At 41.5% G+C, this 24,529-nt stretch overlaps 1 protein-coding gene across 6 annotated transcripts in view; it reads right to left on the bottom strand.

Moving 5' to 3' along the window:
* The window catches only part of LOC307032375 (receptor tyrosine-protein kinase erbB-4), a 237,893-nt gene that overhangs the window by 171,742 nt on the left and 41,622 nt on the right, over positions 1-24,529 (bottom strand). For 3 of the 6 annotated variants that reach the window (XM_079670288.1, XM_079670289.1, XM_079670291.1), the window contains exon 1: positions 12,563-13,212. The exons of 2 other annotated variants lie outside the window; for them this stretch is intronic. In XM_079670288.1, the coding sequence (XP_079526414.1) occupies positions 12,563-12,836 (274 nt within the window). In that variant the 5' untranslated portion in view covers positions 12,837-13,212. Of the gene's footprint in view, positions 1-12,562; positions 13,214-24,529 lie in introns of those variants that run through there. One more of the 6 variants, XM_079670290.1, reaches the window with a different exon arrangement.

Here is a 24,529-nt window from a genome sequence, read left to right as displayed (position 1 = left end):
AACCATGATTAACACAGTTAGGTTTCCAAGATCCGAGCGCCGCCCAGAAAATGGTGTTTGAATGCACTGGTGCAAGAACAAGAAGGCCGCTCCATACCCCCGCACCACCACGTCTTTTACCATGCCGTGTTACAAATCATTAAGCTCTATTCAGCAAAAATAGCTCTCACTTCAAAACAATTAGAGTGCAATGACACAAACCCTTGATGAGAGTGGCGCCGTTAGTTAAAAGGACGGAAAATGATACAGATGATTTATGCGGAGACTTATGCGAGACGCACTTTTTTCCAACAAAAGCCAATTGACCCCCGTCCCCCCCACCCCAACACCCACACTTGCGTGATTGAACCGTGGCGTAATCTGTCATTCAGTGTCGTGCACTGCCAAGATTTCATTACAACAGGAACTAATGTGAGAAAAAGCAATTATTCCACTCTCATAATGCACTACTTCAGCACAACGATGACCTTTTCCGTCTGTGATTGTTCATTTTCAAAAGTGTTCTCTGCAGTGAATATACATGAATATCAACACTCTGAGGACAGAATATTTAATATCAGCTCTCGCCTCTTTTTTAAGGCGTTCTATGGGGAAGGCAACTAAATTAATTTAAATTTCTAAAATCAAAAAACAATGTATGCTGTTAAACCTTTTGAACATCAATCAATCATAGTCACAGCTGTTTAAAGCAGGATGTGGAATGTTTATAAGTTATATTTTCTTAGCAAATGACATTGGATAACATTTTTAAATTGTAAATAGGTCTATAACTAAGGATTATTCTCTAGATCAATAATTTGGTCTATTACATTTGTGGGAAAGTATGGAAACATTTCTGTCTCTTTGAAGGAAGACACTGAGATATCCAAAGTTTTAGTCTAGTTTTGGTACATTATTGCTTGATCCTACACTTCCCATAATGCAACAGCAACTACTACAATTGAGAAATGAGAAGTTCTCCTTGCTTGGCATTTAAAATCAGTGTTTTGTTTCTTTTAAAGGTCCCATGTCATGGCCATTTCTACTGATCATAATTCCATTGTTGAGGTCTACTAAAATAGATGTATACTGTGACATTTTCCAAACTCACATTGGTTTCTCATACAGCATCTCTGTAAAGTATGTGTATGCACTCTCTGTCCTAACCGGCTTGTTGGAGCTCCTGCCCCCCCCCCCCCCCCCGCTCCCTGTGAGCCCAGTGGCCGTCTGTGAGACAGCGAAACACAGCGAAACCCAGCCCAAAACACACACACACACACCTGTAGCCTGGCTGGGAGTTTGTGTGTGTGTGGTCAGGCTGAGTTCCGCGGTGTCTCGCTGTATCGCCGACCCCACACCAGTGAGCCAGCTTACACTGTCCGCTCCTCGCAGCAGCGAGCCTTGCAACGTCCCGCCGAGTGTGTGTGTGTGTGTGTGTGTGAGGAAGTCCGCAGATTGGTCCAAACGTCACTATACCCGAAATACGTCACTATACCCAAGAAGTAAACAATGGAAAAAGAGAAATCTCCAACGAGGCGTTCTGGGGCAGCATAGGCAGGTCTTTTCTGTGTTAGAGTTGTACTCCCTACAGGGTGTACTTTGAGGGTTTGTGACTCTGCAGACCGTTTCCATGCATAAAAAGCTACATAACACAGAAGGGGACGGGTAATAACCAGGAAAGCATGACATGGGACCTTTAAGTAAAGTGGCATGTATAAGTAACCTAAATGGGTCAAAGCAGGTTATAATTCACTTGATTGTATCGCTGACATTCAGCTCCTTTAATAAAATCTATCATCTTATTAAGTGTGCAACAGTTACAATTTATGTAAAGTTAATGGAAACACAATAATTGACAACATTCTTAATAAAATGCATTGATTCATGATGTGACACAATGTTTTTGAATTTGGCATTTAGGATAACACGACTTGCTTTTAAAGTACAATGAGCGAACAAATAGAACTGATATTAAAAAGTTATTTTGTAAATGTTTTCACAAATGTTTGGACATGGTTCAGTTTCCTTATGACGAGGTGATTGATTTTCCCTTCCTATAAGTAAAGAGTCCGGTTATTCCTAGTAAACCAACTAAAAACTTTCTTATTTTACCAACATTTTTGAAGAGTAAAATAGGTATGTTTGTTTTCCACACCCTGAGATTACTGCTGACATAATAGACTATGTATACAAGGAAAATAAATCAGATTTGACCTCAATAGAAGCGCCAGACTGATCATTTGGGGTCATATCACTCTGGAAACCGTGACGGTCCATCTTCTATCACTGCAGAATTGCATCTCTCTATATCGCATAGTTTAGTATCTCCCGGGAAATTAACCCTAGATGTTTGAAGTGGAATAGAGGTGAAGAAACTGTTTCCTCGAACCCCCGCAGAAAAGCCTTGACTGGAAAACATTTAATGCATTTCTAAAACATCCATCAGTTAATAATGAATGTGACACCGAGGGGGGGGGGGGGGGGAATCAAAGTTTCTCACAAGGGCAATCAAACACTTCTGTTTAACTTTGAAGCAGGCGCTGCAATATGGCCAGTTAAAGGCGATAGAGGAAGTGGATGCTTTTAGATGTAGTTCTAACTCGGATCTTCCCCTCAGTGTTTGCGCTACCCCTCACTACGCAACCTCCTTTTTCTCATTCTCCTCTTCTTTGTTTGATTTCTCGGAGCTTGTCATCCCAGGCCCCGGCTTGTCCAAGAGACTCAGAGGCATTAAATATTCATCCGCTCTCATCAATTGCTCCCACAGTCCTTTTGGAAGGAGGGGAAGAAATGACATTGAATTATTCAGGGCCACAATCAGAGCTATTTCTGGAGACTGCCTCGACTTAGATGAGATGGCACAGCGGGCGCCAGTGTTTGTGTGTTTTGATGTGTTGGCTACGTTTACTTCATGTCCATCATCAGCTGTCATAATTACAGGCATTACGCCATTACGTGGGGGGTTATCGAATGCCTACTTTTCTCCCGAATACAATTTGCCATCGCTGATGCACGGCCGAACGCCTTCAGACGGATCAGCTAACTGCTATATGATGTTCCGCGGGAAGATTTGTTTTATCTTATGCATGGATAAGGAGTGCGAGAAAGAAGAACACATAGTGGAAAGCTTTCTGTACCCCCTTTAGTCCAAGCGTAAAACAAAAATGTTTGATCATACGAGAAGCAGAGGGCGAGTGGTGTCACACAAGAAAACTTCACATAGCACAAGAAAAAACTTTTGTACAAAAAAAGATCCAGTTTCACGAAGCTCCTTTAAAATGGACAGATAGCTGATTATTTTCCTTTGAAGGCCATGGAGGAATGACGAGTGGAAAAGCAGAAAGGGGAAAACATCTCAATTGGAGTGAGGAGGGGTTTTCTACGCATAAAGGTTCACTGAAATCGTACTTCCATGGCCAAAGATAGTAACATCTGAGACTAATTCGGCCAATAAAAGCATCACTTACAGATAAGCATTGAGCTCATTATTCGGAGAGGATAAGAATGGGCAGCAGAGTGTGAAATGTGGCGAAAGGAGAGTGTACCTCCGGGCTGTTCTCACAAATAAGGTGTTACTGATATCTGTGAGAGCACAATAATAACTCACACTCTGTAGTAGCTCTATCTCAAGAAAGACAGAGAAAAAGTTCCAGAACCTGGGTTTCCCTTATAATCATTTCTTAATTTAGGGAATGCCTTAAATGGGTTGGATGCACTTTTTGTTGTCTGTAAGGTCAAAGTTAAAGCACAGGGAGTATTAGTAAGCCTTCATTCTTTTTGTGTTCACTTATTATGATGCATTTTTTCCCTCTCCTCATCTTGAATCGTGTTTAATATGCAGAACTTATTTTGTTTCACATTGTGATGGGCTTGGAAACATGTACTTGTTTTGTAGTGGACAACAAATGTTACTTTTTAATTATTATTTCAATATTATTTTCAACTTTTTGAAGATTTACATTTCAAACCTTTGTTTGTTTCTTTTTGTACTGCCTAAACAATGACATCAATCTTTTTTTGTAAATGAAAATTATAGATCAAGGTAGGGCTGCTCGATTATGGCAAAAATCATAATCTCGATTATTCGGGTCAATAATTGATATTACGATTATTAAAAAACGATTATCCATTTACCTGAAAACATCAATTTATTGAAAACAAAAATGTGAAAAGTGTGTTTTTAACAGTTGATTACCCTGAAATTTAAGTATAATTCAACTGGAAAAACAGTAAAAAAAAAAAAAAATGTAAATAATAAAAAAATACAAATAATCGTTTTACTTCGATTATGTTGTTTTCATAATCGTTGCAAGCCAAAATCGTAATTGCGATTAAAATATGATTAATTGAGCAGCCCTAGATCACGGTTTGTCTACTTTAGATAGAAAACAAGTTGCAAGTTGCGGCCTTCATCAGCAAGTCTTCCCAGGGTGTTAATTACTCCAAATAACCTTTTCAAATAAACAAATTGCTCTATTTTGTATACCGTTTCCAAACTGCATAACAAAAACCAAACACCCTGTTAATGAAAGCGCTTCAATTCAATCATCCAAGGACGTTTGCTATTCAGCATTGTTGCATAAGGTACAATCATCATATCAATGTTGGATTGACATTCATGTGTACAAGTGCTGCTGTTTTTTTTCAACTAATAGCTCATCTAGAAATGAACCGTTTCAGGTTTTTTACATTTGAATAGACCATAGAAAATATTCAAAGTGCTCCCATTCAATAGAAGCTGCAACCCCCCGCCGAGCAGAAACCGATACCTATTCACTGCAGTTCATTCCATGTATTCATCGCTTAAACATATTTACAGCCAGGACAGAATATTCTACCTTTTTCAGCATTCTAAACATGACAGTTACAGCTTTCTAAGATCATTTAGTTTTGATGTGCTGTCATAAATAATGTTTAAATAGGTAGAGGTAAGTGTCAGGAGCTATTATGTACTATATTTCCTCCTTCTGCTGCAATTAATGTCTACTATAGAGCCAATTATTTAAATGTAACCTTCTTGTGCCAAAGGTTATGCACAGGTCAAAGATTCTTCTTCTATGGTGGACATCATAGGATTGGAGATACCATCTGTGAGTGTCAAAGGGAGGTCATTCAACATCCCTGAGTGATAAAACCCCCCAATCAGGCCCAGAAGAGCCAGTAACCCCTTTCTATTTGGAGCCGCTCACCCCCGGCCCTGAGTAATGAAAACAATTAACATCTCTAATTACCACCCTAAATCAGCGCTCAACACGCTACCCATTGATTTTGATAGACCGCCTGAGTTACGAGCTGCTCCCAATCGAACAGCGTAGCGCATAAAAGACTTTACTGCAGGGCGATTGAGCCTGGCAGCCTCTCGCGGGGTAAATAAATCTCAGGAATATGGGCACGGAAAGCCATGTCGTCAAGTCAAAAAAAAAAAGTTCCGAGGGGGACACTCATGCTAAAGATAATCGCCCCGAGGTAATGGCGCAATTGCTCAGTAGGAATCCAGCTCATCAACGGCATTCATCACTCCATTTGTAAATACCACGTTGGCTGATGAATACAGTTATTAATTATGAGAGTGATCTGAGCCGGGCTGATAGGAGATTCTTTTGTGTTCCACTTTGCTTACAGGAGATTCTCAGCAGGAGGCTAAACCGTACATGCTTAGCGGAAAAGTAAACATGGCTAAAAAACACCTGCCTGTCAAATCTGCTGTGGCCCTCAACCAAACGATCAAACATGGCTCTATTTTTAACCACTGCATCAGGACTGTTTTATTAAAAGGAGTACTGGTCTTTTATTAAGAAGATAACATGCAGAATAAGATAAAGAAAGGGATATGTTTTCCCCAGGAGGAGAAGAGTCAGCTGGGGACAAAGGCAGAGAAAAGGAGGAAAGGGCAAAGGAGCGTCTCTTCTCTCCTGTTATTTCTTCTTCCTGGTGTGTTGTGGGGGAGATGTAGCGGTGACAAGAGAAATGTTAACTCGCCTGTACTTTGGAATAACAATACCCTGCGCTGGCAGGCAGATAGCTGGTGACAAAGCCTCCCCTGAATGAGGCACGCAGCAGAGGGATACAAAATGAGCCGGTGCCTGTCCCCCCGGCGTGACCCGACCTCGACTGGCATTGTGCGGAAACACATGCACGAGAGCTGGAAAACAAATAACACGCATAGCAGCGTGCCCCGATGACTTTTTCAGACAAATGCACAAAGCATGAACACCTACGTGCCTATAAAAAGCTTATACCTCCCAACCTGTGCCTCGTGCTTTAGCCGCCTTTGATCAGATGCAGGCAGAACGCTCTGACAGGATTAAGGTGTAGCAAACTGACACCATTGGAAAGGGATGTCACTATTTCAGGTGTTTAGTCGATAATATATACCAACACAAGATTCGATACCAAATAAATGATATTAGCTTTGATTCATAGAAAAACCTTTGCATTAGTAGATTACATTAAGCAATATTTGGCTAATAAGAGCTAGTTTTAAGTTGTTCTTGCCAAAAACAAAATGTTACATGATTACGTTTGAACACAGCATGATCAAATCATAAATCACCATCAGCACATATCGTTTTTTTACGAAATAGTTCTTGAACGCATCATAATGTAACTCAATGGAACCTCCTCATGCAGCTGTTCCATTATTTAAGTATGACTTTGCTGACAGCTAACATTAGCTAGCTTTTTTTCTGCCAATATCCACACGAATGTACGTGATACAATAAGGCATTTTACAATTAAACTGTTAGGCATTTTACAATTAGTCTTTAAGGTTTTTTTCTGATATAACATATTGGTACTAAGTTCAGTTGGTCAGTCGCTCAGCGATAAATCCCTTTTGTCGCGGGAAGGATCTCTGATTATCCAAAACACATTTTCTAGAGTCCCAGGGACAACGGGACATCCTAACCCTTGAGCTACAGAGTGCCTACAGTAACTGCGGTACAGTATAAATAAGAGTACCATTACATTTTCTGAAATTGGCCCCAAATGAGTACCCAGGTATCAGTTCTGGACATGATATCCCTGCTAACCCATCAATGGATCACTGTCCTCACCTGATCTCCCTCACAGCGTAGCAGACAAAGACAATAGCAATAGACATGAGTGATGTCACGTCATTTCCCACTGGGGAAAAAAAGAGGCGATGAGTCTTGCTGCTTTGACCGCAAAAAGGAAAATAATTGGATTACTGTGGAGAGTAAAAGTATGGTGTCCCTAACTTGTATAGAGAGAGGGGGGATATAATAAGGCTGCAAAGGACAAACACACTGACCAAGATATGCTTCAAGGATAATTAATGTTGAGTAAGAATACAAGGAGCACTCACTCTAGAGCTTCCCGCAACTTTCAATGACAGTCAACTTTGCATGAAATACAACTATGGGAAGTTATGTAGGTAACAGCCATCTATACTTTGCTGACATGGTGGAATATACATGCTTAGGGAAAAGCAACAGATCTTTGAAGTTGTTTGGAGGGTCAGTGCTTTACTCACAGAGAATAAGGGCTCTACAATGATATTCGTTGACCCTTATTTTTTTATTTAAATTAGGAAGGTCCCCTCTGAATGATATTATAATGTAAAGGTAATAATGAATGTGGTTGCAAACACTGAGGTCAAGGGTGTTCCATGAATCTAAATATATGTATAGGACTTAGTCATTGTTAACTGCATCAGAAACTAACCAACTGATAAGCGACATCCTTTGGATTGCTTTTGTATCACAGCAAATACGCAGTTTACAAAGACAAAAACATGAGAAAATAGACTACGCTAAAAATGTTTTTTTTAGTGTGACTAGCTAATGCCTTAGCATCTCTTGCATTTGGAAACAATGCTCCATTGCTAGGGTGTTGGACATATGTGATTCAGCATTGAGTTACAATGTGTTGCAAGTCAATATATTGTTGGACTCCAAGTATTGATAATTTATTATACAAATAATAAGCAAGAAAATTTAAACTTTTTGGTAAAGGTTGCCTTCTAAGTCCACTAGATGGTGCTGAGTTTTGTTGTGGGCAGGTCTTGGTAAAGTCAGCGGTATTGGCAGGAATTAGATCCGAAAAAGGATGAAGACAAACTGTATTAATAGCAGTGGAAAAAAAGGCCTTAAATCAAATCATCATAAGACTCAACATATAGCAAATTGTTTAAAATGGTGCTGTGACGTAAGCCTTGTGGTCATATCACATCCCGGGGCTTTCTTCCCTAAGTCTAAAAAAAACCTTCACACTCATTTTAATTACATAACTAGTATGCTCTTTAATAAAACGTAGAAAATACTTTGAAAATCCAACTGTTTTGTTTAACGGACTCATGATATTTGCTAAGCACAACAGTTGATAGTCTATGATTTGATATTAGGTGGGAGTCTGCTGCTGGAAATCTTACAAGAGTGTCTTGAATGGGTAAAATGGAGGGGCTTTTGATCAAAAACAGCCAAGTAAACAGCCTGGAGCGGTAGAAAATGTTGGCTCCATAAAGCCAGCGGCAGGGAAAAAAAATACCAATGCCAACCCCACACAAAGAGCTCCATCAACAAACAATATCATAAAAAGGGAATTTCATTGAGGGATGGAAGATTGAAAAAAGATAAGAAAAACAGCAGCATTTTATTTTGATAGGACCTTTTCCAACAGCCGAAAACAAGTTCAACCTTATTAGGGCTAAAAATGAAAATGTATTATTTGATGTCTTGATAAAATAGCCTGTTATAGGGTCAAGAATGCAGTTTTACACGCAGTTTCATGGACAGAAACTGCAGAAAGTCTAGAGCCGTAAAAGCCATGATTGTAGCTGTTCAACCTTCCCTCCCACGAGCCTCCAAACTAACAGCTGGATTGGAAATCATCCAGCAATTCAAACCAGCCACTGTTTGATTCTGATGTGGACGCAGGTGCCGGCAACACAATCCGATCCCTGCCAGACGAGATATCTGTAATAGACTGAAACAATAGACGTGCGGAGTCAATGAAACAGCCGCATTAGGTTTGTCCTTGTCACATCACATCAGTCTGGATGGTGCAGACTAGAGAAGAGCGTCTTTTCTTATGTGAGCTTGGCTGGCACATCATCAAAGTAAGTGTGTAAGCCCTCTATCAAGGTTTCGCTAATACAGCCTTTTCAATGGGGATTAATTTAGTTGTGCCGATTATAGCTGTCATTTCAGGTCAAACTATAACCACTATGTTTGGCTTTAAGCGAAGATAAAGCCAAGAAAGAGGTAATACTTTTGCAAAGTAATGACTGTTTGCAACATAGTGAGCAATTGTACAACAGTATTGAAAAGTATGAATTTTTATACAATTTTTCTCCTCCACCTAACAAAATTCAAAATGATCCTTATAATTGTGAAATGTCACCTGCTGCCTGCATTTTGTGATTTCCTTAGAATTGAAAAAATACATTTCCAACATAAACTGGTGCATAAAAGTATATAATGTATAATAATAATAATAATAATAATAATAATAATAATAATAATAATAATAATAATAATAATAATAATAGTATATAATGTATCAAAATGTCAAATGTCCCCCTAGGCTTTCCTTCTTTTTTTACACCCCAGATGTCTGTTATTCAAAAGTATACTAAGGTTGGACTATCCGTTTAAAGAGAGTCTTTATCGGCCACATGCTGTTTATCAGCAGAGCAATGGATTAGTCTAACCCTCAACTCCACACCTCATCCAAAATTAGAGTGTAGAGTGGATTTCAAAATGGCCTGTCATGTCCAGTTCATGAACGTCAGTGGAAAGTTAAAATTGGACTGGCACACACACGGACACCCAAATCTCCTTTGCCGTTGTTTGTCAATTTTGTGCAGTTACTGGGCAACGAAAGAAACTTTCGAGGGTCGGCCTGCCTTAGTCTTCACAATGGGCAAAGATGCTGTTTGTCGTTAGGAGCTTAGTGTTTTGTGTCCTCAGTGTATGTAACCTTGGTGTGACCTCATTTTGATTTAGCCCGTGTTGTTGCTACAAAACTTGTTTGCTCTCAGTCCTTGGTGCTCAGTGCAATTGTCATAAAAAGGACACAAGGACAAAAGCAGCTCAGATTGTATTCTTTCTATCGCTTAGGAGCAGCGTAGAAATACTGTTCTGTGCAGCGAGATGCCCTAAACGTCCAATCCATCTTGAAAGGAGAGTTGTGAATAATAAAAAAAAAAAAAACAATAACCTTGAACTGAATCGATGCGGCCCCAAATCAAATCAACATTTCAAAAACTTCACTTCAAAATTTAGAAATTGATTACTTGGCCTTCCTGTGGCTCCACAAATTGGCTCCGGAGCAGAGGGGGAAATCGTGTTACAATTAGTCTTGTATAGAGGTGGGCCCAGCTGCTGCAATATGAACCTTGGTTTATGAGAGCAGCTGCGGCCAGAGTGGGGGAGAGAATATTGAGAGACTACCACCATGCCCTCACCTATTGGAGGAATGTCTACAGCCAAAAGGATCAAGGAAAAAATAACCACTACAGCAACATCAATATCTGCCAAGTATTGATCTAGCACCACTTCTGGCTCTCTTGAACCAAATAAACAAGCCTCTCCTTCTCTGTAAAGTCCTTTTTTTCCTAGTTAAACGTGTGTATAATGTTGTTTGTATACACTAGTGGCAGTATAATATAGAAACAATCACATAAAAGACTCATTCCTTGGTGCCTACTCCCCCTCCCCCCTTCAGTTGTTCAACAGCTGACAGGGTCCAGCAGGTGGCACAGGGCGGTTCGTGTTGAGTGTATGCATGCGTAGTTAAAAATACCTTGACCCTGACAGTAGCCCGAAGGCTCCTCGCATAGCAGAGATAGTCTACCGGGTGCCCCCCACTGCGTCTCCTCCTTTCTAGCGAATGCCTGGTTTGTACACAACATTCAAGCGTGCTTGGACTGTGAGAGAGGTTATTTCTGATGTTGTAAGGAAACGCTTCCAGTAGCTAAAAGTCCAATTAACCTGCAGACCAATCTATTCAATAGCCTAAGAATTATACGTAAGAGTATTAATGGAGAGAACGCAGGGCAGAGGCGCATTGACTGGTATGCTACTCCAACCCGAACCCTGCATCCTTTAGCTTTGATTCTGACGTTTAAAAAGATTTTATTAACAGGCTGTTACGCCTGATTCTAGCACTTTATAAAAAGGCAAAATGGCTGACACAAGCGGGAAGGCTAGGATAAGATTCAATCACTAGCATGTGTTTCAAAGTCGACCTGTTACATGATCCCTGTGCATTATTGAGGAATCGTTTAACATTTTAAAACACAAGCCACATTTAACAGTTTGTTGCTTGGAAAGAAAAGGATTGACACTTACTCCGAGGGATTGAACCTTTTCTTTGTTCGGATAATACATTCTTATAAGTGTTGAATATTTAATAAAGTGCATTAAAAAGAGATGCCTACTCTGCCAGAATGAACAAGACCACACATATTAAATGCATTGTTTGGGCATAAAGCACACCTTTTAAGACTGGATCCTACAACAGTATAAACATATAACTTATTAACCATTTGAGGGGGATTTAATGCGTCTAGACAGATGCCAACTCAAAGGCAAAGGAGCTTAGATCATCTTAGTGCAACACCCGAGAGTACAGAGGGCAGTCCATCTAAAATGTGGACACACAGCATAAGACTTTGGGCCCGTTTTAGCATTCCACACAAGTTTTTAACATCCAAGACGAAATCCCCTCAGGGCCGACAGGGTGAACGGCGGTGACCGTGGCATGTTAAGTCTAAGCAGGTCAGAGCGGAAATTCGAACCATCCCAGACATCAAGAGCTTTTTTAATGTTTCATTCAACAGTGAGGACAGTGGTAAGAAGGTACTGCCAAAAATATAGACCCTCTACACAACTTAACAAACCAGATGTGATAACTGATCTTTACACATTTGGCATCTAGCCTTTTTAAATATGTAGCTGCCTTTAGATGATAAGAAATATGCAAGGGCGGAGAGCATAATGTATACAGAATCAAATGATATTTAGTTATCTTGTATCTTGTTTGATTGTAGTGGAAATAAGCTGCAATTCTATAGAAGGTTATGTGCAAATCCATTTTTTGACCTTATGACCAGACTCGCTGTGTCCCTGTTTCCAGTTGTTATGCTAAGCTAATTCTAACTCTCAGTTATCTCTCCATTAAAGCCAATAAACGTACTTTTCAAAATGTCAATCTTTTTCTCCGTAAACTAAAAGGTTTAATGAGCCCTTTTACTTTAAATGACAAGGAGAACCGGATGCAATTGAAGCTCAAGGATTGCAGGTTTGTATGGGAAATATAATAATATATCTTTCTAAGACGTAAGGGCCCGCTGCAGCCACATAAATCACTATGTTAGAGCCCGGTTCCTGCTGCAGCTGTGGCACTTTGCAGTGGCAGTGAGTGGTGCTCTGTAAGCACTTAGCAAGGCAGGTCTTAGACATCTCCCTCCTCCAGAAACAATGGAGCTTTGCGGGAAGAGACAACAAGAAGGGCGTCCGATGTCTATTTTAATGCGCGGTGATAAACACGCTGACAGCGTTGTCGGGGGTAGCGCCCTTGTTGCTTTCCTCTCCGCTGTTCCTTCTCCGTATCTCACCTTCTCTGCTCTGCCGTCGCAAGGTGACGGGTCCGCGGCTGTGACACATGTAGAGTGTATCTGTCACAGGACAAAAAGGCAATCGGTGCAGCCATCCGCCCCAATATGGAGGCACTTTTCGCCTCCTTGTCACCGGTGCGAGGAGGACGGCGATCAGGGGAAGCTGTCTCCTTCCTCCGCACACATGACATAACAAGTGCTCTTTCCTTTCATTCCCGGCTTCTTTGCTACCGTTTCTCTTTCTTAGAGTGGGATCAGAAAGGGAAATACGCATCAAAGAGTGTAGATTTGTATCCCTAAGAGACAGTAATAGGAAAATGTAATATTGGAAATAAACAACAATGCAAATTCAGATCAGGTCTGGGACAAACTGATCAAGTGACCACGCTTTAATAACACGACTCATACAGCGATACACATGTAGCGATCGCAATAACCTTGGCCTTGTATGAAAGGATGTTGCCATGCGGGGGCATTCACATAATACCGAATAATAAATAAAGCAAATAAATAAAAATTGGGAAGGGTACTGAGAATATGTGAGAGCAGGTGCAAGGCTTCCCACTTCTTCTGCTTTGGAAAGCACAACACCTTGATGACCTCTGTCTGAGACTGAGGGGAGGACAGGAGGAGGGGTGGAAGGGGGGATGTGACTCACTTGGACTGAAAACATTATTTTTATTTGCGATATTTTCACAGAAGGGCCTGGCTGATGTATTTTCTTGATTAAGTCGAGGCTATTTTTGAGTGTCCTGTGAGTCACAAGTGAGGGCACAGCAGGTGCAAAACAGTGAAAGTTAATTAAGATATTAAGCATTATTTTCATCTCAGTGAATGCCCATTTTGAGGGAAAAACTTCAATTCACTGACATGGAGCTGCGAGATGAATTTCCCTATAGCCTTCTTTTCCAATGTGCGTCAGGGCCCGGCGGTGCAGTTTGGCCATAGATAGGCAGCTCACATCACATCACATCACATATAGACCCTGCCAGATCCACATGGGGGAACAGGGGAGGCTTATCAAAGGCTTGGTCTAAAGAGGGGTGATGGGAGAGGCGAATCAAACGCACTCCCACTGGAACGAGGGAGTTTGTGTGACCAGCTTTCTGCCCGTTCGGTGCCAGGTTTGCCTCTCCGTTAATATTGTTCTCTCTCTTTATCCTGGGCTCCATTTGAAGCCGCAGTAAACACAGGTGTTACTGCCTTTACTCCAGGGGCCCCCTGCTCTCGCCGGGATATTGGAACGACTCTTACAAAGTTCTTATTTCTGTTTTACCGCTGCTGTTTTTGCTCGCCACCTGTCTGTGCGGGGACCATTTCTGAGTATCCTACCCCCCTCGCAACACACACTTTTACTGTTCCACAGTTTGAGTGACTTACTTAACTGTCTTTTACTGTCCAGCTGTCACAATGTAGGGCAGAGAGGCATTCAGCTGTTAACATATAGAGCAGTGATGAGTGCATGGGGTTTGTTTGCCCTGGATTTCGACTACCAGGCTACATACTGCCTGAAAAGCATTGTTACAGCCACCTTTCATTACACAAATGACAGAGGAAATTAACTTCACCCTAACTCTTCGCTTTAGAGCAAATAAGCATATTTTCCAAGTCATATTTACCATATATATAAGAGGCGATTGAATTGTTTTTTTGGGAAGCTATATTTCAGACATCTTCTGAAATGGTTGTGGTTTAAACTGTGAAGGCAAAATTATTAATTTTTACCGACTTCCATTGATTTCTAAATGTTATGTTCAGGGAACAAAAATGAAAACCAATCAAAAATAGTTTCCGGCTAATATAATCTCCTCCTCTGGTTGAACAAGCCAAGCCATTGCCATTTCTCTTGATTTACTGTTTATGATTGCAAATGCTATACTCTATATGCCAGACTAAGTCATGCCAAGTTGAGAGAGGGGGTATCCAAGGGCTCCAACTGTGTGTGTGCATGTTCAGGTGCCAGCACTGAGGCTTGGCTCGAAGCAGGTTTAGTGCCACCAAGAGGGGCAGGTGCACTGGGGCATTGTCCATCTGGCCATAGTGGGCAGGACAGGTGCTACCTGTCAGCGGTTAGAGAGGAAGGGGGACTCACTCGGGGTTCATTGATGTATAATTAAGAAGGTAAGAAGCAGGCTGAATCCCTCAGAAGGCGAGATAATGAAAAGGTTTGTAATCTGTCACATGTGATCATGTTTTATACCCTCGTGAAAGCTCACATAGTGGCAAACACAATCTGCCATGCCTTTACCTGTGAATACAGCCAATACACATATCACCTCATTACAACGGCCCTGTCAGGCAGGCAGATTTATCCGACGCAATATGGGGAAACAGGCAGACGGTGAGAGTCGTTAGCTCGGAGACTCCAGAAAAAAACTACCTGGTGTGGAACAGCAGAGCTCGACAAAACTGGACATTAAATTGCCAATCAGCAGGAAAAACCCACCTCGCTCCATGCGGCTCACACACACCTGTACGCTGACTTTGTCAACCTTTGCCCCGTCAGTCTGTCAATTTGTGCTGCACCTCTCCATTAGGTGGGTGCTGACGTGGCAACTCCTGGCCCTCCAAACAATGTTGATGCTCATCATTGCTGCTAACAGATTTGATGCTGGACCACTCTTAACCTGGAGAGCCAGTTTGCCAGAGTTATTTTCTCACTTCATTACGTTGCAAATAGAGAAACAACAGTATGTCTGCTTTGCACATTGCACCACTGCTACAAGTAAGTTGGCAGCAGTCATGCATTATTGTGACTGCTTGTCTTCCCGGGCTATTTCCAGGAGTACTTTAAACTACGTTACAGTCAACCGTGAGTGGTTCCGTGAATACATGTTGCTGCCAGATGCAAAAAGGCGCCGCCCTCCGACTCGTGATGCAATCTCAATCTATCTTTCAGGGGACTGAAACAGACACGGTGCTATCAGCGTGTATCATTTCTGCCTCGCATCCATCAGCGAGCGGCTGTTCGCTAACCGCCAGCGAGCGCCCTGGGAGAGCGCGCCACTTCCCCTTCCACTTGTGTGCGGTGGGCAGAGGCAGCGTGGCAATCTGCCGTTGATTGTTTCCCATTTTCCCTCAGCGAGTATCGAGCTTGGACGCAGATGGAGAACGGGAAAAGGGAGGAGTGGGAGGGGAGGGAAACGATGACGGTTAAATAGAACACATACTGGACTGCCCTCACACACACCAAGGGAAGAGGCCATATGCCGCAAAGGCCATTCTTCATCGTTATTATGCTTGGGCCCGGAGAGCTGAGTGCAAACACCACTGACCTCTAAAGCGGGTCACCATTATAGAGGGAACAAGCAAGCGTGTGCGTGTGTGTTAGAATTTGATCGTATTGTTTGGGAGCGCTACACGTGCCTCGGAGTTTGTGCAATAACTCATCCGTCTGCCCCGAAGAACGGAGCTATTCCTGCTCACAGTCATTACCATCACCGTCAACATTACCTCCTCCATGACTGTCTTCAACTCCTCACCACCCAAGAATCTCACACACACCCACACACTCGCACACACACACACACAGTTTGTTGTTCTGCAGGTCAGAGCCGCGTCCCAGAAGTGTGGACTCATTGGCAGGCAGCATGAATAACAGGAATTGCAGGGAATACTAAGTCCAAAAAGGGAAGGTGTTATGCACCCTCGCACTATACATAGAACAAGGCCGAGGTCTTTACTCTGCTGTTTCACATACCGTGCTAATAAGATCTCGACCTGCGTGTAAAGCAGGGGTAAAATAAACTCTAAATAAAAACAGGTTTTTTAAATGTGTTAATAATCCTGCTTCAAACCGAACGTAAATTACACTTTTCTATTCCAAAATGACGTAAAACACATAGCTAATATGCTTTAATGGCAATTTAAGATCTTAGGATCCTCTGCCTGTCAACGTTTTAAGGGGTAGCCCTTTAAATGTAAAAATGAAAACTTCAGGTGATTATTTCCCTGCCAATATGAATATGATGCCCCCATCCGAAGTATTTTCAGTGGCAGGGATCAAGGATTGTCCTCTCATGTGTTGCTATAAAAGTCAGCTACACTATTTGTAGGCTTTTTTATAAGACTAATCCATTTAATAATTCATAACAGGAGCAGTAATTCCTTATCAGAGGATAAGCTTGAAGCACCTAACACGATACACGTATCAAATGGGAGCGACGGTTGGTTCGCTATCAAGGCTTTGGACAGGGACAAGTGTTCACAATGTGGGCTAAATATAAACCAGTGCCCAGTCCAAACACGACCTACTGTATAGTGACCTGTATCGCTGCAATAATAACCATGGAATGAATTGTTAGCATGTTTGCTAAATTGAACGGGAACCTTATTTCTTTTTTCCATTGCAGTCCTTTGTTGTGCTGATAAACACACGCATTAGTTGCCAGGAGTTTTAAATGATGCCATATGGGAGGATTTCTCTGTGTAAGGGTGTGTATGTGTGTGTGTGTGTGTGTGTGTGTGTGTGTGTGTGTGTGTGTGTGTGTGTGTGTGTGTGTGTGTGTGTGTGTGTGTGTGTGTGTGTGTGTGTGTGTGTGTGTGTGTGTGTGTGTGTGTGTGTGTGTGTGTGTGTGTGTGTGTGTGTGTGTGTGTGTGTGTGTGTTCACAGTCGCAGCCAGCCCAGCAAGACTCTTTCAAGTCGACAGCCAAATAAAGTTAAAGGCAGTTAGATAGTGAGAGAGGCACTCCGCCAGAGGTCACACCGCTTTGGATGATAATCTGTCTCTTACTTTTTCCACAGTTTTCATCCAGCCACCTTAAATGGAGATAACTCACGGACGGGTTATTTATACCAGACTGTCTGCAGACCACTTGGAAACAAAATATTGTTCTGACGATGATTTGCGACATTGGACACCAGATTGGAGCTCACGTTTCCTTTTTACTGGCCCTTCTGAGTTTCACCATAATAAACACACATTTCTGCTGATGTTATTACAGGAGAGATCCCTATTCAAGCATTAATAAAGCAGAGAAAGCATTCTGTAATCCACTTTTATGAAGTGAATTTAAGGAGATACAAGAGCTTAGAGAAAACCACCTCAAACATCCCCGATAACAGGAAAGCATGCCAGTGATTGACTGTGTATTCCACGGAGAGTCCACTAAGCAGCAAAACGCGATGCTCTAAAGATGATAAGTGCTTCAAGATAGAGAAAAAGAACAAATGAAATGTACAAATTGAACCCGGAGGAACAATTGAAGCAAGAATAGTTGCGGTCGTTAGCAGCGATCCCTGCGGTGTGCATGAGCAATGCGATAAGGTTCATTTGGGGAGATGGTTTGCCATTCTTTTATCTAAATGTTATGGTTGTTGCTGCATTTTTTTTTGCTGATTCATACTTGTTATTGCACAGGTTCAGTGAAATAAAAACAAGCTGCAGAGAGAAATTGGCAAGATAACAGGAGTCAAATGAGGCTAATAGACTGGTTGATGTTTGAATGTACTTGGATTCATGTAACCTAGGGTTGTCAATACACGTAAAGAATTGTAGTTTTGATGTGTTTTACATAATTAATTTAATGTATGACTTATTTAAGGCAACACGAGTACCCTTTGAAGGGGCCCTATTATGCTTTTCGAGGTTGCCCCTTTTCTGTAGTGTTATATAGTGTGCATGTAAAGGGTTCTGTAAAGGCTCAAATCCCTGTGTTCCCTCCAGAGGGAGTTTCTCTCAAACTGACATCTAATCCAAAACATAACGAGGACATATTCTACTTTTTGCAAACAGTGTGCATGTTGGTATATCATCTGTAAACAACTTGCTTTGAAAGAAAAGGGATTTATTGGGCTTTGTACAACTTGAAAAGCTATGTTCACTTCCCAAATAAGAAAATAATCAGCAGATTATTCCATAATAGAAAAGCATATTAGTTGAAACCCTCGTATAGACATTGTAACTATATCTTGCATTAAGATTCTACATTCGAGAATTGGATAAATAATAAAATATTTGTATCCGAAGGCCATTCTGCAGAATGAGTACTTTAGGGACAAACACAAGCCAAAACAAAGAAAAGCTGAGAAAAGCTCTCCATCAAATATACAGTGTTAAGCACAGAGGATAATCCACCCAGTCCAGCAGAGGCAACAGAACACACTAGAGTTCATCAAAATCAGATAATTAAAAAAGCAAGAGCCTCACTTCCCCCCACTCTTTTAAACCCCTGCCACGTGCAACTGCAAATAAAAATCTCAGACAGCTATTAATAATTTATTTCCTTGATATCGACTCTAATTCCATTGTGTTTTTCGCAGCTCATTAGAAACTGTCCGGCTTGGCACAGTAATTGGTCAATAGGGGTGATAGATGACCGCCACGCATGAGCTCCTTGAAACCCTAGTGCGTGAGAGAATGAGAAAAGCTCCTTCTTTTTTCTCTTTATTATGCAGGAGCGCTTCAGGGGGATTTATCCTGACACTATTCCTTTGTGGAGTGTCAGTAAATATATTTATTGAGTCAGGGGTGGACAAAATTGGTCGATATTTGTATGATGGGACTGGTGTCAAATCCATGTATGATTTGGGATATAATCCTCATGGTCTCATTGTATTCGACACAGGGAATTCAAAGATATCTCCTTTCGCATTTTCAAGGATCCTAAGTCTCTCCAGGGTGAAAGATACTGCACAAAATAATAATAAAAATGTTGTCAACATGGCTTCAGCAGAAATCAATGAGGAAACCTTGAACAACAACATGTTTCCTCGAAAACACACCTGAGTCCGGGAGGAATAACAAGCAGCTTCAAATAGAGCAACTGGAGTAGTACATTTCATATGTCATAAGACAAAAAGTATTCCAAACACGGCTGAATAATGAGACCAAACATTTGTACATATCCATGGCGACTAGACCTCTCAGCGGGAAACTGTCCACAGCGAGCGAAAACACGCACACACACACACTCCGGGAGATGACACAGACGAGTGCTTACTGTTCTGTTCAATCTATAAATTCCTCCCACTGAGCTGTGAGCTGCTTCCTGATGCTCCTCAATGTCATCCATCATGCCTCCAACCTCCCTTTGTTCCTCACCTCTTGTCCTCTAACATGATCCCAAGAGTGTGTGTGTGTGTGTGTGTGTGTGTGTGTGTGTGTGTGTGTGTGTGTGTGTGTGTGTGTGTGTGTGTGTGTGTGTGTGTGTGTGTGTGTGTGTGTGTGTGTGTGTGTGGTAACTTGTGACGGTTGGAGTCCTAACCTGGTCACCGTCCTTACACTTCCCACTGCCCCCAAACTCAATTAGCTCAAGCTTGAATGTGTCTGCCATTAATCTATCTTCACTACACATGTATAAATGCACATCACACTCGCGGGGGAAAAAAAACATGGCCTCAGGTCAGAGCCACATGCCCAGCGGGGGCTGCCAGGGGCCAAGCTTTTGTCGTGAAGGAGGGCCCTGAGGTGGACAAAGAGTGAGCCAAACCCACGGAGGGCTCTGACCATCCGTCTTCTTAATGGCCCTGTCACAATTCATAATAGATTTTAATTCAGCTATGTGCCCTGCGAGGGGAAAACGAGGCGTTTACGATCCGACGACGGCCAGAACAGCAGGATGTGGCCGGGGTCCAGAAACAGGGGCTCAGAGGAGAGCTGTTCACATGAGCCAGTGTTCGACTAACATGCAGCTTTGTATTTATCAGGGTTTGGAGAGGTTCAGTTTCAATTCATTTACAAATACTTGTCCTATTGTGCCATCGAAAAAAATCCCATTATTGAGTTATTTTTACGTAGAAAATCGCAAAGATTTGACCGTTTGTCTGTCAGCGGGATTACTGAAGTGGCCCAAAAACCAGGAACTTTTTCACATATTCTTTAACTTTGTTAATCTGCCAGTGCAGTGACATAAGACAAAATAAGAATTATTGAAATAATATTGTGCATGCTAGAGTAGTTACAAATGTCTTGTTATAAGCCAAAAATGTTCCAGAATATTAGATAATCTAAAAGTGAAGTTATTGTGCTCACAACAAGAAAGGGGGCGGAGCTTGGAGCATCTAAAGAAGTACATAACCGCATCTATAACTTTCAAAATATACAGAATGGGCCATAACTTGTTAGCAAAAGACTAGTAAGAATATAACTTATTCTTATTACCACAAACTCAGCATGCCGGAGGTCTTCGCTATGGTCTGTCGCTGCAGGGAACATGTGGTCTGCATCTTCAGATTATGCTCTGGTCTAGCTCAGCTAAAAAAACACAAAAATCAACTCTGTCAGCATCAGGTTCAGTACCAAGCCAGCTGAGCAGTACTGACAATAGCCTACTCGGCAATACTGACAATGTTCTCTTCACTTCACCTGTCTGTCTGTCTGTCTGCTAGTCTCAGCCGCTCCACTCTCAAGGCACACAACCACAAAAGTCTGCATGTTGTGGCTGAACAGTCTACTGACCAAAGACATCCTCTCTTTGGCCATGTGCCAGCCAAAAGCCGCCTTAAATAGGAAAAGTTTCCTGAAGAGCGTCCCACCCCTCGGAACACCGAGCACAAGCAGTGAAAGAGTCACTCGGTGGGAAGAAAGACTTGACAACCTCCCATCAGCAACAACAATGGACCTAAGGGCGAGCGAGGCACTGCCCCCTGGAGCAGACACCAACTACGCAGTGTGGAAATGCCTAAACAGAATAAGATCTAGTGTTGGACGTGCAAAAGCCACTCTCGCCAAATGGGGATACCTAAATGACGGGGACGTTGTGTGTGACTGCGGCATTGAACCACAAACCGTGCAACATCTCCTGATATGCCCCCTGCTGGAGCAACCCTGCACAACATCGGACTTGGCAGAGTTTAATGAGAAGGGACAGCAATGTGTTCAGATGTGGCTGAACCACATCTAACCAAGCCCTGTAACTGACTGCCTTGTGGACAAGATAAGAAGAAGGCTGATTGTGGGCAAAAACAAAACAGTTTTAGCTTGCTAACTGAAAGCAATGTTACAGGTCTAATTTAATTCTAACCATAACAGAACTACATATTAATACTATTATTAATTCCCCTGTAGCCTACCTTTATAAAGGTTTACAATTAGCATTAGCAAGTGGCTTACCCACTTTAACTTATCACTAGCATGGCTTTACCAATTTATGTAATGAGTTCATTTAGCATTAAATAAATATTAAAAAAGAATAATGAATGTCCATTAACTCTTGCTTCACGTAAGCACTTCATATTGTACTAAAGGTTAACAAAAATGAAATTAAAAACATAAAGGTTAGCAGAGCCTTACAACACTAGTTTGCTGCTAGCTAGACTACATGTTAGCATGCTAAAACCAGTTGCTCGTTCTTACAAAAACACCTTTTAGTGCAATTCAAATGCATTGGAATGTCCTGAATTTGACTTGTACTTTCCAGGAAATAATACGTTTGCATCAAGCGGCAAACTCTGGGGAACAGCCGGGACGCCAATACGGAAGTGCAACACACTGCAGTTCATACATGGGCCGCTAGGGACTGACTGCAGAAAGGAGCAATTTCCATAGACCCCCATGTTAAAATGCCCAACTTTACAGCAGAAAAAAACATGTTTCTACCCATGGATGCAATAAATATTATTATCGATATAGTTAGATTCCACCTTCATGATTATAAATCTGTGAGTGAATTGTTTTCTAACACGACCCTTTTATTTATATTAGGTCTTAAAGTTGTTGCATAAATTAGGGCGTGGTCACTTTGATGGACATGTACATGCCTCACTGTCAGCTAACAGCAACTTGTCCACTCTGCTAGGCTACAACCAGCGCCGTATAGACTGAGAGTTATGTCATCTCCGTTCACTCCAATGGACCACTTTTTTACAGCAATGGCGGATCGTGGAGCCTCTCAATCGTTCCCCGGAAGTTAGCGCCAAGGCTAGCAGAGCTGTAGAGTTGCAGCATAATAGACCGTTCGTGACGGACTTTTAAAGGTAAGAAGAAGCTTAAAGATTTATATTGCGGATATTATCAGTACATCTGATTCAAATTAACATGTGTATTAAAGGATGTCAGTGGATTATCCCTAAATTAGTAGATTTAGGGAACGTTTACAGATAACAGATTAAGCTAGGATACCATACCATAGTACCATACACTATACCATAGTGGTTGAATACACAGTATTAGGAAACACTTTATACTTACTGGACATGTTATACTCATTATATACTGTATATAAAATATGACCAAGAATGTGAGACAACTTTATAGAAATTCATATCACATATGTTACTGATGCCATTTGTCATACTTTGTTAAACTCACAAATAATAAAGTTCCATAACTTCAGTTGGGAACAAAGACCACACCTTATCTCCCCAAGGCAATTTCCCATCCAATAGGTGTGCTATATAGGTGTGTATAACCCTTTCTCCTGTCTGTTACTCCCTCTTTCAGCACAAGAACCAGAGGGGGATTCGATGGAGCCTGAATACCTGCACTGAGACCCTCACCCTGCACCCTGAGTCTCAACTCTCAGTGTTTTTCAAGCCTTTCCCTGTTTTTTTGTATTAAACAAAACATTAAGCTTTCCCAATGGTGTGGTTTTCGTTTTGTGAAAAAGTACAAATGCAGTGTTTGTATACAATAACCTAACCTCACATATTTGTTTGCTGTTGGTCATGAAATTGCTCCTGCTGACTTGTGCCAGCCATTTTTTCCTCCGCTCTGTGTCAGTGGGGAAGCCGTACATTCGTACTCCTTTCTCAGACCGATTTGAGCATCCCCAGGCAGCACAGCAAACCATGGTGGCGACTAGGAGGCAGCACAGCAAACCAGGACAACACGGAGGAAAAGGCACAGACAAACTGCATGATATGCTATTCAATGTTTACTGAATTCCATGTATTTGCAATGGATGTTCCTAAAACAACACATTTAACATCATCATCATCATCATCATGCTGCTGCTGCTGCTGCTAGTCCTTTGATAGTCACCTGTCGGTCTCCTGTCCTTTCTGAAAGCCATAAAGATGACATTAGTCATTTAGATAACTTATGTCCTCAATTACCATGGGATTACTGAAACTACCATGAATTTAAGAAAATGGTAGAAATGAATCTAATCTGAATTTTGAAGCATTCCTTTAGATCCCCTCCCTCTAAATATATCAATAAACATTAGAAAGTGATGCTCCTGACTACTATACAAGTTTAAGAAGATAATATTGGTTTGAAAGAATTCAAAGCTATAAATAAACAGCAACAGGCTCTTTAACCAAGGCACTGTTAGCCTAACATGTAAACTAGTTGTTCACACTAATCCTAATATTATCACTTAATATTAGCAAATTCTATTTTATTTTTTAAAACATATTGATGTAAATACATACACATATCGATTTGTTGTATAAATATTGCAAATCAAAACCTTTATTCACTAATAATTACCAAAAGTCGAAGTTCTATCTCCTGTTATCAATGCATTCACATTGCCCGCCATGAACTTCCGGGGAACGATTCTCGTCTACATGAACCACGTGACGATAACCGTTTTTGGACTTCCGCTGTCGTAACTCTTCTATCTATACGGCGCTGGCTAAAACCATAGAGGCTATAACAGGGTTCCCCAGACTACGGCCCGCGGGCCGCATACGGCCCGCCACGCCCCTTTGACCGGCCCTCCACCTCTCTGCACCTCACCATTTGAACTGGCCCAAAGAAGAAAAAAAAAAAAAAAAAATTATAAAATATTTTTTTTAATATTTTATTTTAGTTGTCCAACTTGTTTTGTGAAATAATAACATGACTCTCCAAACGAGGGCGGTAATCGCTGTTCATTCCGTCACCTAAGATTAGAACTCGAGGCCGTCAGTATGTAGTGGCCAGAGCGGCTCTGGTAGTGGCCATGAGCCAAACAGTGGAACTGTCAATCAGATCGCCAGCGCCTCTATCACGCTTTAAAAGCAACGTTATGTAACGTTCTGGTTGACATCTGTTACATTTGCACGTTGTTTTTTTAACACTAAAATATTTTTTTATT

The sequence above is a fragment of the Notothenia rossii genome (assembly GCF_949606895.1).
Source record: "Notothenia rossii genome assembly, chromosome: 3".
Taxonomy (NCBI): Eukaryota; Metazoa; Chordata; class Actinopteri; order Perciformes; family Nototheniidae; genus Notothenia; species Notothenia rossii.
Note: the sequence above shows the minus strand (reverse complement) of the source record. Positions and strands in the feature narration are given on the sequence as shown.